Source organism: Anastrepha obliqua, chromosome 2 (genome assembly GCF_027943255.1).
Source record: "Anastrepha obliqua isolate idAnaObli1 chromosome 2, idAnaObli1_1.0, whole genome shotgun sequence".
Classification (NCBI taxonomy): Eukaryota; Metazoa; Arthropoda; class Insecta; order Diptera; family Tephritidae; genus Anastrepha; species Anastrepha obliqua.
The window spans coordinates 90,087,075-90,102,743 of NC_072893.1; the positions used below are offsets into that span (position 1 = coordinate 90,087,075).

General features: G+C 34.6%; 1 protein-coding gene across 1 annotated transcript in view; it reads right to left on the reverse strand.

Moving 5' to 3' along the window:
- Positions 1–15,669, reverse strand: part of LOC129238265 (uncharacterized) — a 193,372-nt gene that overhangs the window by 101,095 nt on the left and 76,608 nt on the right. Inside the window, exon 5 of the mRNA XM_054873303.1 lies at positions 5,898–6,067. Coding sequence (XP_054729278.1) covers positions 5,898–6,067 — 170 coding nt within the window. The remainder of the gene's footprint in view (positions 1–5,897; positions 6,068–15,669) is intronic.

A 15,669-nucleotide genomic window follows, 5' to 3' on the forward strand; every position in this document is an offset into this window, starting at 1 on the left:
GCATACAGGAAGCCAAGCCCGAAACGAAATGAAACGCGTGCACATTGACAAATAGAGAGGAAAAGAGGAAAATACTAAAATGTGTCACCTTGTGGTGTCGACAGGTGGGAACATATTTGTTTGGTTTAGCCCAGACACGCGTGCTAATACTGCCAAAGCAGAGGATTTTGAACGCATTTAGTGGATTTTGGTATAAGTTTGGCGCATTAAGTACTTTTTTACAAATTTACGGCAAGATTCTGAAAAGAGAAATTAAGTTTAAGTGGAATATGGATATTTGGTAAGTAAAACTTGAATTGAGAATAACCTGCTTCAAATAATCCCAAAAGCCACTGAATAGATTCATTGCGGTTAGGAAACCATCATTTTTTCTATGATATTTACTCTCGATGACCCTATACACATGTATTCGTGAAACAAGTTTTGGGCCAATTGGTAAAGCAGCATGTTATTAAGAAGATCGAGCAATTAAATATAAATGAAACAATATTATTATGATCCACGTTTCTTTTAATTTATTGGGGCAATAATTATCTGAGATCACGTGTTACGAAATATAATAAACCGTAATTTTTGCTTATTGGCTTTGTTTGAATTATGACGACAAAGAATACTCATTTTGCATATAATTTATTACAACGTTGGAGTAACGTAGGTCAGTTATTCTTTAAATCATTAATATAAGTAAGTTTTATTAGTTGATCTTACTTAATTATGAGCTGCTAAACTTAGTGGCATCTCTTGCATTGTCAAATTGGCTCCAGTATTTGAAATAACAGTATTTGAAATATTTCTTGGACGAGACAGAAAGCTAATTTGGAAACATTATGTGCATATATGTATACAATATACGATTCAGAAAACAATTTTCAATACATTTTATTTTGATTAAATGCTTTCTTTAGTAAATTTTAACTATTTTTAGTAGTTCGTGTAATGCGAGCGAAAGCAATTACTTAAAGAAGGTATGATCGGAATGTTGTTCTAAACTATAAATCTTCCCTAATTTGGGTTGCTGCGGGTATGCAGTCCTTGGTCGCGTATAAATCCAGAGGATTTCAGTAACGTTGACACGACAGATGTCAACGTATCACCTAGGTAGGTAGGTAGGTAGGGTGGTTGTCGTAAGACACACTTAGACCTTCGGTAGGTCCATTGTGATACCACTGGAGCTTATCCTTACTCTACGTGTTCCTTTTCAAACCATCCGGTTGCTTTAATAAACGAGCAGAGCTTCGTAAGTTTTAGATGGGCTATGTCCGCTACATCGGTTAGAAATGCTGTATCGAGAGTGCGCAGCCTTCTCATAGCTAGGCTTTCACACTCACATAAAAGGTGTCTGACTGTTTCCTATTCTTCTGTATTAAGACAGCTTATACAGAAATCGAAGTAAACATTCTATAACTGTTTTTGACGAGTGTGTTTTTGATTCCAGCGCTTTTATTGCTGCTTGACTGTTTGAGTAAATGAAGACTTCATTTGTGGATAATACTCTCGTTTTTATTTCTTTAAGTCCCTCTTTTATGGCAGTGACTTCCGCCTGAAATATACTGCAATGATCAGGTAAGTGAAATGATTAGCATACTCCGAGTTTGTCGGAGTGGACCCCTCCACCTACTTTGTTGTCTAGTTTTGAGCCATCTGTGTAGATGTTTAAGTCATTTATCTTAACAATGAGCCCGTTATCCCATTCCTCTTTGGAAGGAAATACTGTGACAAAGGATTTATTAAAATTGATGTCATTGGTCCTACAGAAATCCGTTGTGCTGCGAATGCAGGGTAATTGTTCTAAAATTGAGGAGTGTCCTCTTTGGTACGTTCTGAGTAGGCCGATTTCTCTTAGTCTGAGAGTTGCTTTGGCAGCTGTTTGCTTACCGTATTGCTCTATTGGTAAAATGTTAAGCATAATATTTAGTGCATCTGTGGGTGTGGTTCTGAGGGCCCCGCAGATGCAAAGACTGGCCATTCTTTGTACGTGTGCCATGGTTCTTTTAATGTACAATTTATCTAAAGCTGGCCACCATACTAATATGCCGTATGTCAGGATAGGTCTGACAATTGCCGTGTAAAGCCAGTATACGATAGATGGGGAGAGACCCCAACTTAGTCCTATCAGCTGTTTACAAGAGTATAGTGCTATTGTCGCCCTTTTTACTCTATCTTCGACATTTGCCTTCCAAGTTAGCTTTCGGTCTAGTATTAGACCTAAGTAGCGGGCCTCATCACTAAATGACAGTGCCGTTCCACCTAGAGTCGGAGGAGCTATATTTGGAATTTTATGTTTCCTGGTAAATAGGATGAGTTCAGTTTTATTGAGGTTAACGCTTAGCCCATTTGCTTTTGAACAGTTTTCAACCATGTTTAGTAAATCTTGCATGACTTCTCTAAGTGTATTGGGGAATTTCCCTCTTACTACCATTGCAACATCATCCGCATATGCTACGACGTGTTGTCCTCTCTCCTCTAGGCTCTTTAGCAATGAGTTTAGTGCCAGCACCCATAGGAGAGGGGACAGCACACCGCCTTGAGGTGTTCCTCTGCTTATCGTATATCACCTAGCTTTAGATTATATATATGTATATAATTGGCGCGTACACCATTTTTAGGTGTTTGGCCGAGTTCCTCCTCCTATTTGTGGTGTACGTCTTGATGTTATTCAACATATGGGGGGACCAACAGTTTCAAGCCGAGTCCGAACGGCAGATATTTTTATGAGGAGCTTTCTCATGGCAGAAATACACTGGGAGGCTTGCCATTGCCTGCCGAGGGGCGGCCGCTATTAGAAAAATGTTTTTATTAATTTTGGTTTCACCGAGATTCGAACCAACGTTCTCTCTGTGAATTTCGTATGATAATCACGCACCAACCCATTCGGCTACGGCGGCCGCCTTTAGATTAGCTTTAGATTAGAACTATGCAAAACAATAGCAACAGCTTTATATTTCTTACGCTGGCCATTTCTCTTAATAACGTTTATGGTTATTTTGTTACCACTTTACTTCTTTATCATTTTAATACTTTTTTCTTAGCTTTTTTAAAGTTTGTGTATCTAAAATAGTTATTAAATTATTAAATAGTTATTTCAAACATATATCCCAGAAAATTAAAGTTCGCGACAGTAACAGCCCCTTTTAGAAATTCTAATTAAGAAGTTTGAAATTCTGATGTAACTTATTGAATTTTTGAAAATTTTGTAAAAAGCGAGAAACTTTTGGCTATATAGTTTATCTTCTTCTAGATTTGAACGATAACGACAGAACAAGTGAAGCCAGATCTTTCGCAACTTGATCTTTCCAACACAAAAGAGGCCTTCACCTTGCTCTGCGACCAGCAGCTGGTACCACGTCGAACACTTTCAGAGGCGGAGCGGTTGGTTCCTACCATTCGGTATTCGGAGTACGTTGATTCGAGTCTCCGTGAAACATCAAAATAAAGCGGTCGCCCCTCGGCAGGGAATGCCGAAAAGATCCTCATACAAAAAAAATATATCTGCCGTTCAGAGTCGGCTTAAAACTGTTCTGAAACAAAATCAAAACATCTATATATAACTACATATATATAGGTTTTGCTCGAATAATATTAAAATAAATGAATTAATAAACAGTCAAGTTGTTGTGCTGTTATTGTGACCACATTTGTATGTAAATTTAAATTCTTCGGAGAAAAAGTATTTCAAGTAAAAAGTAAAATTAGCAAATACTTTATATTTTTATAAATTTCTTTTGTAGATAACGCGAATTACCTAATATACTTGACGTATGAGAATTCTGAACAATTTTGTATATAAATCAACAATTTTTGAAAAAACAAATAATTAGATCCGAATCACAATAGTACAAATAAAAACATTAAGTTTGATGTGAATAAAAAAATTCTATACCTTAGTTGCTAGTTTTCATTAAATTTTTGAAGAAAATTCTTTCCCCCGGAATATGAGTCGCTATAGTTGTCGCAAGTATTTATGGGAAGAGTTGCTGGAATAGTCAGTAAATTAACAGTATCATTTTGGCACAGTTCAATGGCTTTGGATACAGTTTTTGCTCTTATCTGGGACTTGATATTGCAAATTATTTTATACCAATAACTTAATTCCATCTGCACTTTCTTAAAATCTGCCTCTAAGAAATCACTATAAGGAGCAGGAAGTTTGTAAACACCAAATTAGTAGCTCTTCTGGGGCCACAACCCTCTTCACTTATTTTAAATATCCATACATTCTCTTTATTAATTCTTGAAAAATAAAATCCCATTATTATTTGCGTATTGAAACATTTGGCATCTCTGATTGCTCGCTAAAAACATAGAGGCGATTATTTAGCTGTGACACATTTTCTACCACAACTATTTGCCACCTAATCATCAATCACTAGGCGGGCTAGGCAATGCTGCATACTTCAGACGCACGTGCAACAAGCATACACGCAGGTAGCAACACGTACCAAATGAGGCAAATGAATGTACGTAGTGAACTATTTTAAAATACGTGATGAGTTTTCACGTTACCTCCGCCATCCATTCACTAGTCTTCCCAAATATCAATCAACAATCAATCAACTAACAAAAAACCTGCGCATTTTGTACTTACGCATACCAACAACATAATCAAATGGTAATTTAATCAATTTACCAACAATGCGAAAGTCATTAATTAAAGACTCCCACAGTAGTTGAAAAATGTGAGGCAGAAAAGTGTTGGAGGAAATATTCACGAATTCTGGTATTTAGTGGAAGAGCCAGTAAGCGAATTGCCACCATAAAATGAGCTTACAATTTATACCATTGTTTGCATGTATTCTGTAGTGTACCTACTCATTTATATGCATAACTTTGTTTTGGGTAACGGTTGTTAAATATTAAAATTTATTATCCTTTCAAAATATGCCACGCAAATAAAATCAGAAATTCGCATTAAAACTTTATAACCGACAGACTGTGAGCGAATGAACTAAATCAGTTTGTAACAAACAAACCAAATGGCCACCTCAAACCACTCTCCTCCATTCGCACTCCGTCAACTAAGTTTACACTTAGGTATAACTGCCATTAAATATGAGGCTTTATAGGGCGAAAGGGCTCATGCAACTGAGCTTGCTAAAGCCGCACTTTACTCATTATAATCCGCAGCTGTGAGTGTGTTGAAGACGATCTATTAAAGGCTTAGTGATGGCAGTGCAAAGTGAGATTGCGCCTATCCTGCCTATGAGCGAATGAATCGTTATTGTTAAGTCGGCTAAACACCCCCGTCCATTCAGCTGCAGTGGTCATAATAAAGAATACCCGCGAATAGGACGAGAACGTTACTCACGGCTCACGGCTCACAGCGCACAGCACATGGCTGTGTGGCATTTGGCGCTGATTTGCACTCTACCACTGAGACCACTAAATATTTATTTACGCCACTCTGTCTGCGAACAATATCCCTGTGCTGCTGCCGGTGCTGTTGTTTTTGTGCGTTAATTATGCATTTGTATATTTAATTGTCATTTCTCTGTACATTAATGGCAACTGTTACCCACCAGCAGCATAGTGGCAATAGAGTGATAAAGCACCTCACATTCACTTCACGCATACACACATACTATACACAGGCAGGCATATAGCCGTATAATCAATTCGCTGCGTAACACTTGCACACTCAATTCAATTCAGTTCAATTCAATTCAATTCAATTCAATTCAATTCAACTCAATTCGATTCAATTCTATTCAGTCCAGCTCTGCTAAGCCCACTTCAATTAGTTTTATTTGTTTAGATATATTTGCGCACTTGCTAAATGCGTTGTGGACTAGTATTGGTGGAATTCAGTTTTCTATTCGTTCGTACTTCATTTAGTACATTTTAGGTTTTTCATTTTGTGTTATTTTGTTTTAGGTTGGCTATAGTTTTTGTTTACTTACGTTAGCAACTGCGTTGTGTCGCGTTCGATCTGGAAGAGATTCCGCGATGTGTAATCGTTGAAATTCGATATGGCTTTGCTGATGTCTTTGCTGCCATCGATGACGGCCTGATTCTTGCCCCACGTTTCAATGTACACCACCGATACGCGGGTATTCAGCGTGCGAAAGTACTATAGGAAAATATAAAGAATACATTTTTCTCGTTAATTGCTCTATAAAATGAGAATCTTTTTAAATTTAATTATATACGAAAATAATTATACAGCAAAATATATAAGCTTAATATGAATTACACTGTTTTGGTAGTTTAATTTACTTAATTGGGACCCTCAAATTCAATTTTTTGTTTGGTCAGAATTGCTTCAGTTTGTGCGATAACGGTTTTTGTAAATGAGATATAAATTACTGAGAGCTAACTTTAAGGTACATTGCAGTTATTATCCAAATAACAAAAATGTTGTGAAAACAGCTTCGGAGTTTCTTATTTACTGTACATTCCTAACTAAAAGTAAAGTCATATTTTGAACTAATGAGATACATACTATATATTAATAATTAAATATATATTATATATATCATTAATTTAGTTGTTCTGCATAAAATAAGAGCTGTTGTTACTTTTTGTATATTATCTCAAAAAAATTTTGTTTGAGTAATGACACTATTGAGATAAATGCGTGATATGTTAAAGTGATTAGATTTTGATGATTCTCAGATATGAATAAATGCGTATTAAAAACAGTTCTGTGCAAAATTTGAGCACAATAAAGTTTGAGTATAAAAACTGAAGGAGCTATTTTCAAAAAAATTTAAATTTAAGGAAATTTGTTAAAAAAAATTAGTAAATAAATAAAAAGAGGTTGTCTGCAAAGTCGGTTTACTGACGATAGTTTAACGTGATAACGTCATAAGAAAATACTGATTGAATGGTTGCATTTTTCAAAAGAAAATTTTAATTTTATTTGTTTGATACATATTTTGTATGGATATAGAGAATGAGTTAACATTAACATAACATATACTTTAACATAACATAACATAACATAACATAACATAACATAACATAACATAACATAACATGACATAACACAACACAACACAACACAACACAACACAACACAACACAACATAACATAACATAACATAACATAACATAACATAACATAACATAACATAACATAACATAACATAACATAACATAACATAACATAACATAACATAACATAACATAACATAACATAACATAACATAACATAACATAACATAACATAACATAACATAACATAACATAACATAACATAACATAACATAACATAACATAACATAACATAACATAACATAACATAACATAACATAACATAACATAACATAACATAACATAACATAACATAACATAACATAACATAACATAACATAACATAACATAACATAACATAACATAACATAACATAACATAACATAACATAACATAACATAACATAACATAACATAACATAACATAACATAACATAACATAACATAACATAACATAACATAACATAACATAACATAACATAACATAACATAACATAACATAACATAACATAACATAACATAACATAACATAACATAACATAACAAATTACCCCGTATTAAAGCACTTATCAACAGCTTTCATTTGATACCCATATTGTACATACACAACCAAAGGTTACCCGGGTCCACGTTTTGACCTATATCTCGAGACCCCAGTCACGGAGCAGATGGAAATACTCTGAACTAAAGCATTCACCAACAGCTTCCATTTGATACCCATATTGTACATACACATCCGAAGGTTACCCGGGTCAACGTTTTGACCTATATCTCGAGACCCTATCTACCAATAGGTATTCAAACTATACGGAAATCATCTTCAATACCTACTTAACAATGTGTGTAAGTTTGGTTTAATTCGGTGCAAAGACTCGGCGGGTCCACGTTTTGGCATATATTTCCAGACCCTAGTCATCAATAGGTGTGAAAATTACCCCGTATTAAAGCACTTATCAACAGTTTTCATTTGATACCCATATTATACATACACATCCGAAGGTTACCCGGGTCCACGTTTTGACCTATATCTCGAGCCCTATTTCCAAAATAAAATATAATCCATGTTACTCGTGATGTAGCTTTCGAATGGTGAAAGAATTTTTAAAATCGGTCCAGTAGTTTTTGAGCCTATTCATTACAACCAAACAAACAAAGTTTTCCTCTTTATAATATTAGTATAGATATGGTAAATATTACCATACATTTTTTCCTTCAGATATAATAAAAAAATAATAATAATAACATTAAAACAACAGGTATTATTAACAAACTTGGTTTTATTTGAAATTCTCAAGTAAATCAAAATAATAATAATCAATAAGAAGGCATATGCCAATACAAATACGTGAATTTATATATGTACATATGCGCATATACATACATACATATATACGCTCACTTAAGGGGAGAGCAAGATGTCGAACGTTGCCGTTCGTTTGCTTTTTTGCTTTGTCGTTCCTTCCGCTCTTTCGCTTGCAGTTCATTCAATGCAATGAGCAAGGTAACTACATATGAGCAAGGTAACTACATATGAGCAAGGTAACTACATATGAGCAAGGTAACACTAATATGAGCAAGGTAACTACATATGAGCAAGGTAACTACATATGAGCAAGGTAACTACATATGAGCAAGGTAACACTAATATGAGCAAGGTAACTACATATGAGCAAGGTAACTACATATGAGCAAGGTAACACTAATATGAGCAAGGTAACTACATATGAGCAAGGTAACTACATATGAGCAAGGTAACTACATATGAGCAAGGTAACTACATATGAGCAAGGTAACTACATATGAGCAAGGTAACTACATATGAGCAAGGTAACACTAATATGAGCAAGGTAACTACATATGAGCAAGGTAACTACATATGAACAGTAATGAGCAAGGTAACACTAATATGAGCAAGGTAACGGCAATGAGCAAGGTAACTACATATGAACAGTAATGAGCAAGGTAACGACACATTTTTTCGTGCGTGCAGCCTGTTAAATCGAATTATAAGACGTTATCACGTCAAAAAAAAATTAACTAAATAAAATAATATAAGAAAAAATCTATTAAAATGTATTGCATTAAAAATTCGTTTCTCCATCGTATATTATACTCTTATTAAGACTTAAATGGTCTTAAGGTTGCTTATAAATTAGAGAATATTTTAAATGTAGTTATCTCGGAAACTGGAACCAATTTCACCAAACGGAGGCCGGGTTTAAATTAGGAAAGTCTCAATTAAGTAAGGCAACCTATCCAAATTTTTACCCAAAGTGCTATCGAACTAAAAAAAACATTTTTGCGGTACACCCATATTTATTACTTGATGATATTTGTACATAAAGGTTAGGTTAGGTTAGCCTGGTTGGCAATAAGCCACGTATAGACCTTTTGGTCTCTAGCGATACCAGATGGAGACCGACCTCTATGAATACCTAAAGTAGACATCATGTAGGATGTCAGCGCTTTTGGCGAATCTAAGTAGGGCTGGGAGCTGCACTTTTGAGACGTCTTCCAGACCATCAAACAGTGGGGCTCCCAGGCATCTTAGATGCGTTTTTGATAATGCCGGATAAACGCACAGAAGGTGTTCTAAAGTTTCCTCAACATCCCCTCTGCATTTTCTGCATTTGTGCGTGTTAGCAATCCCTATCTTGTACGCATATGCAGCCAATAGATTATGACCTGTAGACTGGTTAGAAGACATTTAAATGAAGCCAATTTGTATGGAAGAACTAGCAGAAAGAAACCACTTCTTAATATACAAAAAAAAAAATATCAAAGCGCGGTTCACATTTGCAAAGCTGCATCAAAGTAAGAATGTACATTTTTGGAAAAGAGTACCATGGAGCAATGAAACTAAGATTAAAAGGATCGGACCTGATGGAAAATCATTCGTTCATTGCCCAAAAAACCAAGCGCACAACTCAAGGTACACTAAGAAAACAGTTAAGCATGGTGGAGGAAGTGTTATGGCTTGGGGTGCGTTTTCGTGGCATGTCGTTGGTCCATTGGTGCGAATTAATGCAAAATGGACAAACATATTTATTTGGATATACTTAAAAGTACAATGGACCCATTTCCTTTTGAAAATATGCCTGTAAATGGGATATTCATGCAGGATAATGATCCTAAACATTCATCAAAGGTGGTGAAAGAATGGTTCAATAAAGAACGTGTAGAAGTTTTGAGTTGGCCGGCTCAAAGCCCCGATCTTAATCCTATAGAAAACCTTTGGAATGATGTAAAGGTTAAAATAGGGGGAAAATGTCAAAAATGCCGACGAATTATGGGAAAGAATCAAAAAAAGAGTGGAATTCGTTACCGGTGAGCAGATGCTGGAAATTAGTGGAGAGCATGTCCCGAAGATGTTATGCAACTATAAAAAGATGTGGCCAATCAACTAAATATTGAGGTAACTTATGAATCTGATGCGATTCTATAAATTTTTTAATTAAAACTTCAATATAATTACAGCGTGTGCTGTTTCGATGTCCAGCTTATATAGTGGCGATGCAACAATAATGATTAGAAAGGAATTAGCGGACGGACAAACATTTGTTTTTATGTTATAAATAAATTGATTGTTTTTGCAAAGAATAAAATGTTATTTATATGTTCTATAATGAAGAAAATGAAGTTAAAGGTAAAGTTAGTCTAGTGGGCTATTTCTCTGTCCATGGCTGTAAGTATATACATACACACATACGTGCATAATCAGTGTTTCGTTTCCTCATCAATTAAACTTTTGGAGGAATTAAAAATTTCAAAGGACTAAATTTTCGATAAATGTTTTAAATACTGATGCTTTCTTTATGAGAATACTAGCAAACCCGGCCCCCTTCGCTGGGCACACTAAAATAGAATAGATATGGTTTAGAACAGAAAATATATAGTTTTCATATTATTTATTTCTTTATTCTTTATTCAAGCGCTTTGGCATAAACAATATTTTTTGTTTTTCTATTTGTTTTTGAGTAAATATAAAATATAAATTGAAAATCAGGAAAAAAGAAGATTGTTTTTAAATTTCAAATCAACGTCTTTTTTCCTGATCATCCATGAATTTTTCGTTTCAATTTATATGTTTTATTAAGCATTGGAGCTTTTTTAACCATTATCCATTTATATTTTTCAAAAAAAAAAAACGAAAAAAATTGTTTTTTCCACGAACACATAATTTCATTCGGATTTCACATTAAACTCTCAAATTTCGTAAGAAATTATTCACTGTTCCAAAATCCACTCCAAAAAAATTCACAAACAATTTTTACATGTTGCACTTAGGTTTTTTCCTTATGGCATCCAAATCAGAAAGAAATATTGACACATTGTAACTCACACTGTCAATTTGACAGTTCAGTTCCGCCCCAAGCGTTAAAAAAGTAAGCGACATTATGGCTGGCTCAAAAGAACGCTGTACCCGTTGCCACTGCTCCGAATTACAACCAAACTTTACGAAACCCATTTTCAATACTTACTAAACAATGTGCATAAGTTTGGTTTAATTCGGTGCAAAGACACGGCGGGTCCACGTTTTGGCATATATTTCGAGACCCTAGTCATCAATAGGTATGAAAATTACCCCGTATTAAAGCACTTATCAACAGCTTTCATTTGATACCCATATTGTACATACACAACCAAAGGTTACCCGGGTCCACGTTTTGACCTATATCTCGAGACCCCAGTCACGTAGCGGCATGAAACATACTCTGTACTAAAGCATTCACCAACAGCTTCAATTTGATATCCATATTGTACATACACGTCCGTAGGTTACCCGGGTCCACGTTTTGACCTATATCTCGAGACCCTATCTACCAATAGGTATTCAAACTATACGGAAATCATCTTCAATACCTACTTAACAATGTGTGTAAGTTTGGTTTAATTCGGTGCAGACGCGGTCGGTTAGCGAACACACACAAAAAGTTGACTTTATTTTATATATAAAATTTTTTTCAGTTTGTGTCCGAAAAATCCAAATATCTTACGGAACCCTATTTTTTTCCAAAATAAAATGTAATCCATGTTACTCTTGGATAATGTAGTTTTCAAATGGTGAAAGAATTTTTAAAATCGGTCCAGTAGTTTTTGAGCCTATTCGTTACAAACAAACAAACAAACAAAGTTTTCCTCTTTATAATATTAGTATAGATATATTATTTATACCCAGCTATTGGGATTTTCTTTTTTAATTTTCAACTTTATTCTTCTTGCGAAAAAATAGTTGAACTTTACTCCACTGAAAGAAGGTATACGCAGTGGATCTATAGAAAATCTATATTTGTTCTGATGAAAGGCAAATACATTTTCTTCAACAGTTGAATATATCCTCTTCCGTTTTATATTCATATAAATATCACATAGTATTTATAAGCATTTACAATTTTTTTTTGAAAATTTAGTTTTTGAAACTGTAAAGTCCTTTAAAAATTAAGCTGATGAGAAATGAAAAGCTGAGTATCCAGAATTAGTACAGTATATGCATAAAATCTATAGTTTCACGTTGCTGTGAAATTTTCGCTGGATAACTTTTATTGTTGCAAATTGTAGTTACCCATTTGTTTTAATGTTTTTTTTAAGTTTCTCATAATTTTAAATTTTGACTAAAATTTGAAAAAGAGAGGGAATTGAGTCTTAGGATAACTTATCAAGTAGTTGTAGTCTAGTCTTCAAGCTTTTTATAGCATAAATTGAAATTAATTGAAATGAAATAGAATTAAATTCTGTATTTTGTTGAAAAACTTTCAATTCATTCAAAAATTAGTATTTAAACTTTTTGATAAATGTTACGCTTTAGTTTTCGCACGTAGTTTTGTTCCGCTTACGCGTGGCACTCCGGCCACGTTGCCCAAACCTACTTCTCTTCTTCTTAATTGGTGCTATAACCGCTTACGCGATTTTGGCCGAGTTTAACAAAGCGCGCCAGTCGTTTCTTTCTCGTACTAACCGGCGGCAATTGGGCACACCAAGTGAAGCCAAGTCCTTCTCCACCTGATCTTTCCAACGCAAAGGAGGCCTTCCTCTTCCTCTACTACCACCAGCTGGTACCGCATCAAATACTTTCATAGCCGGAGCTTTTGTATCCATTCGGATGACATGACCCAGCCAACGTTGCCGCTGGATCTTTATTCGCTGCGTTATGTCTATGTCGTCGTAAAGCTCATACAGCTCATCGTTCCATCGCCTGCGATATACGCCGCTGCCAACGTGCAAAGGTCCAAAAATCTTGTGCAGAATCTTTCTCTCAAACACTTCAAGTGTAGCTTCATCCAATATTGTCATCGTCCAAGCTTCTGCGCCATACGCCTGCCAAAACCTACTACGGAAATGAAATATGCAAATGATATCAATACTTTTTACCGATCATACCTGAGAAAGCAATTTGGGAATTAAATGACTCTTTGTAAAGTTCATTGAAAAGAATACACAGCGTGGGGTTTTTAATTCTACAATATTCACCATGTTCGCCGTATAAAATCTTTTTCCACATTTTTTATAAAAATATAGTTTTTACTATAAAAAAATACTGCAAAACAAAAGACCAAACTTCGTTTAGAATATTTAATTTTGAAATTAAAAAAAAAATTTTATAAGCTTTCAAACTTTTTGATCAGAATTTCTAGAAACTTTTTAAATATGCAATTTTGTAGGTCATTCAATTCGAAGAATTCGAAAAATCACTTGGGTATTACCGTATTACTTTCAAGATGCGAATTAAATAACAACTACTTCGAATTTTATAGTAAAATGCAGATATTTTTCCGAAGTGTGGAAAAGGTCAAAAATAATTATAATAGCCTGATCAGGAAAAATTGCAACGCTGCCGTTGTCATATATGGACCAATCAACTTACTGCATTGCTTCTGGAAACTTTTCGAAAAGGTACTAAAATCTAAAATATATCTTATCCTCAATAGTCATACCATAATACCAACACTGGATTTCGCGAGAAACACGGAACTTTAAAACAGATAAGTCGCATTACCAAAGAAATAAGAAGGACATTATTGAATATAAAGAGCATTGCTCGACAACCTTTCTCGACGTTGCTAAAGTAATTACCATAGTTTGGCTTGAAGATCAAATTAGCAAAATCAGTAAATTACTACCTTCAAACTTTCATAGCAACTTGAATTTGTACCACTCTGACAGACGTTTCACGGTTTTATTTACGCTTTTATTACAGAAGAATTTCTGATATGAGCTAATGTGCCTCAGTGAAGTGTTTGTGGTCCAACGATGCTCACATCTGATACTCCCATATGTAGAAATATATTAATTTCAACATTCGTAGATGATACTGCAGTTATGTATCGATATAAATGTCCAGCAGAGATATCAAAAGCTTCACAATACCACTCAAGGCTTGCGAGTGGATGGAGGTCTAGGAATTGAAATTGAATGAGCAAAAATGTAATGTAACATTAACGTTAAAGCCAAGTCGATACTTTGCTTTGAATAAGGCAGCCATTCTGCAAACAAACAAGGCTGAGTAGAAAGGTACAAATAAACTTGAGAATCAAAAATCAAAAATCTAAAATTATATCGCGAAGGGCTATTTAGCAATTCTATTATAAAACCAATATGGATATATGCTTATAGCCTCGTTGCCCCACCTCCTCCACAAACATCGATATTAAGTACCTATACAAAGGGTGCAATAAAGGGTACAAGATACAACGTTATGCAATTATACGTCGGAAACTCGAACATACATAGGGCTCGATGACGAAATGAAAATTATCAGAGGAAGATATTTTAAAAAATTACAAACTATCAAACCCCCTACTACTCTCCTACACAAAATCCCAGACGTGATATCTCTAACGAAAAGAACGCTTTACGTTAGTTCGAGATACGTAGACAAAAATGAGCCCACCCGACAGGCAAACAAGCAATGATATCAAATTAAGGTTCAAGCACTTACTCTAAGGCTGAACTTTATTTTTAAGCGCTCTGGTAAATAAAATGATTTATTTAAAAAAAAATATGTTAGTATAAATGTAATTAAATACAAAGGTGAAACAGCTGAAATCTCGTCTTCATTTTTGATATGTTTGTTTTTTTTTGCTAACGACTCTTCCCAACTGCTTCCATATAACATAAATGGTTTTTGTATGAAAGAAAATTTGAAATACTCTCAGCGGATAAAATTGTAAAAACTCAATGCGAGTTTTAAGCTGCTTCACACTTTAATTTTAATGTATCGAAATAAAATGAGCTACAAACTTTTCTGCTTAGTGTATACTTCCATTATTTTTACTTTTTATATGCATCTGATAATTTCTCACATATAGGGTCGGCCATGTCAAATTTGCTTTTTGAATCGGCTGTTGTATAAAAAAAACCTAATCAATATTTTTTCAAACTTTTTTTTTTTATTTTGGAGATTGAACATTGTCATTTATGAATAAAAAATAATATCGTTCACATGACTGCCACGACTGGCTTTACAGTAGGCCATTCGATCAACCCAATTTTTAAGCATATTTTCGATTGTTTGGGCTCCAATTTCCTCAATGTCAACTTCGATTTCGTGTTTTAAAGCATCAATCGTTTCTGGAAGGTTCACATAGCATCTGTCCTTAACGGCTCTCCACAAAAAATAGTCCAACGGGCTTAAATCACAGCTCCGAGGCGACCAATTGATATCGGAATTTAGGCTGATTATTCGGTTTTCAAAAACGGT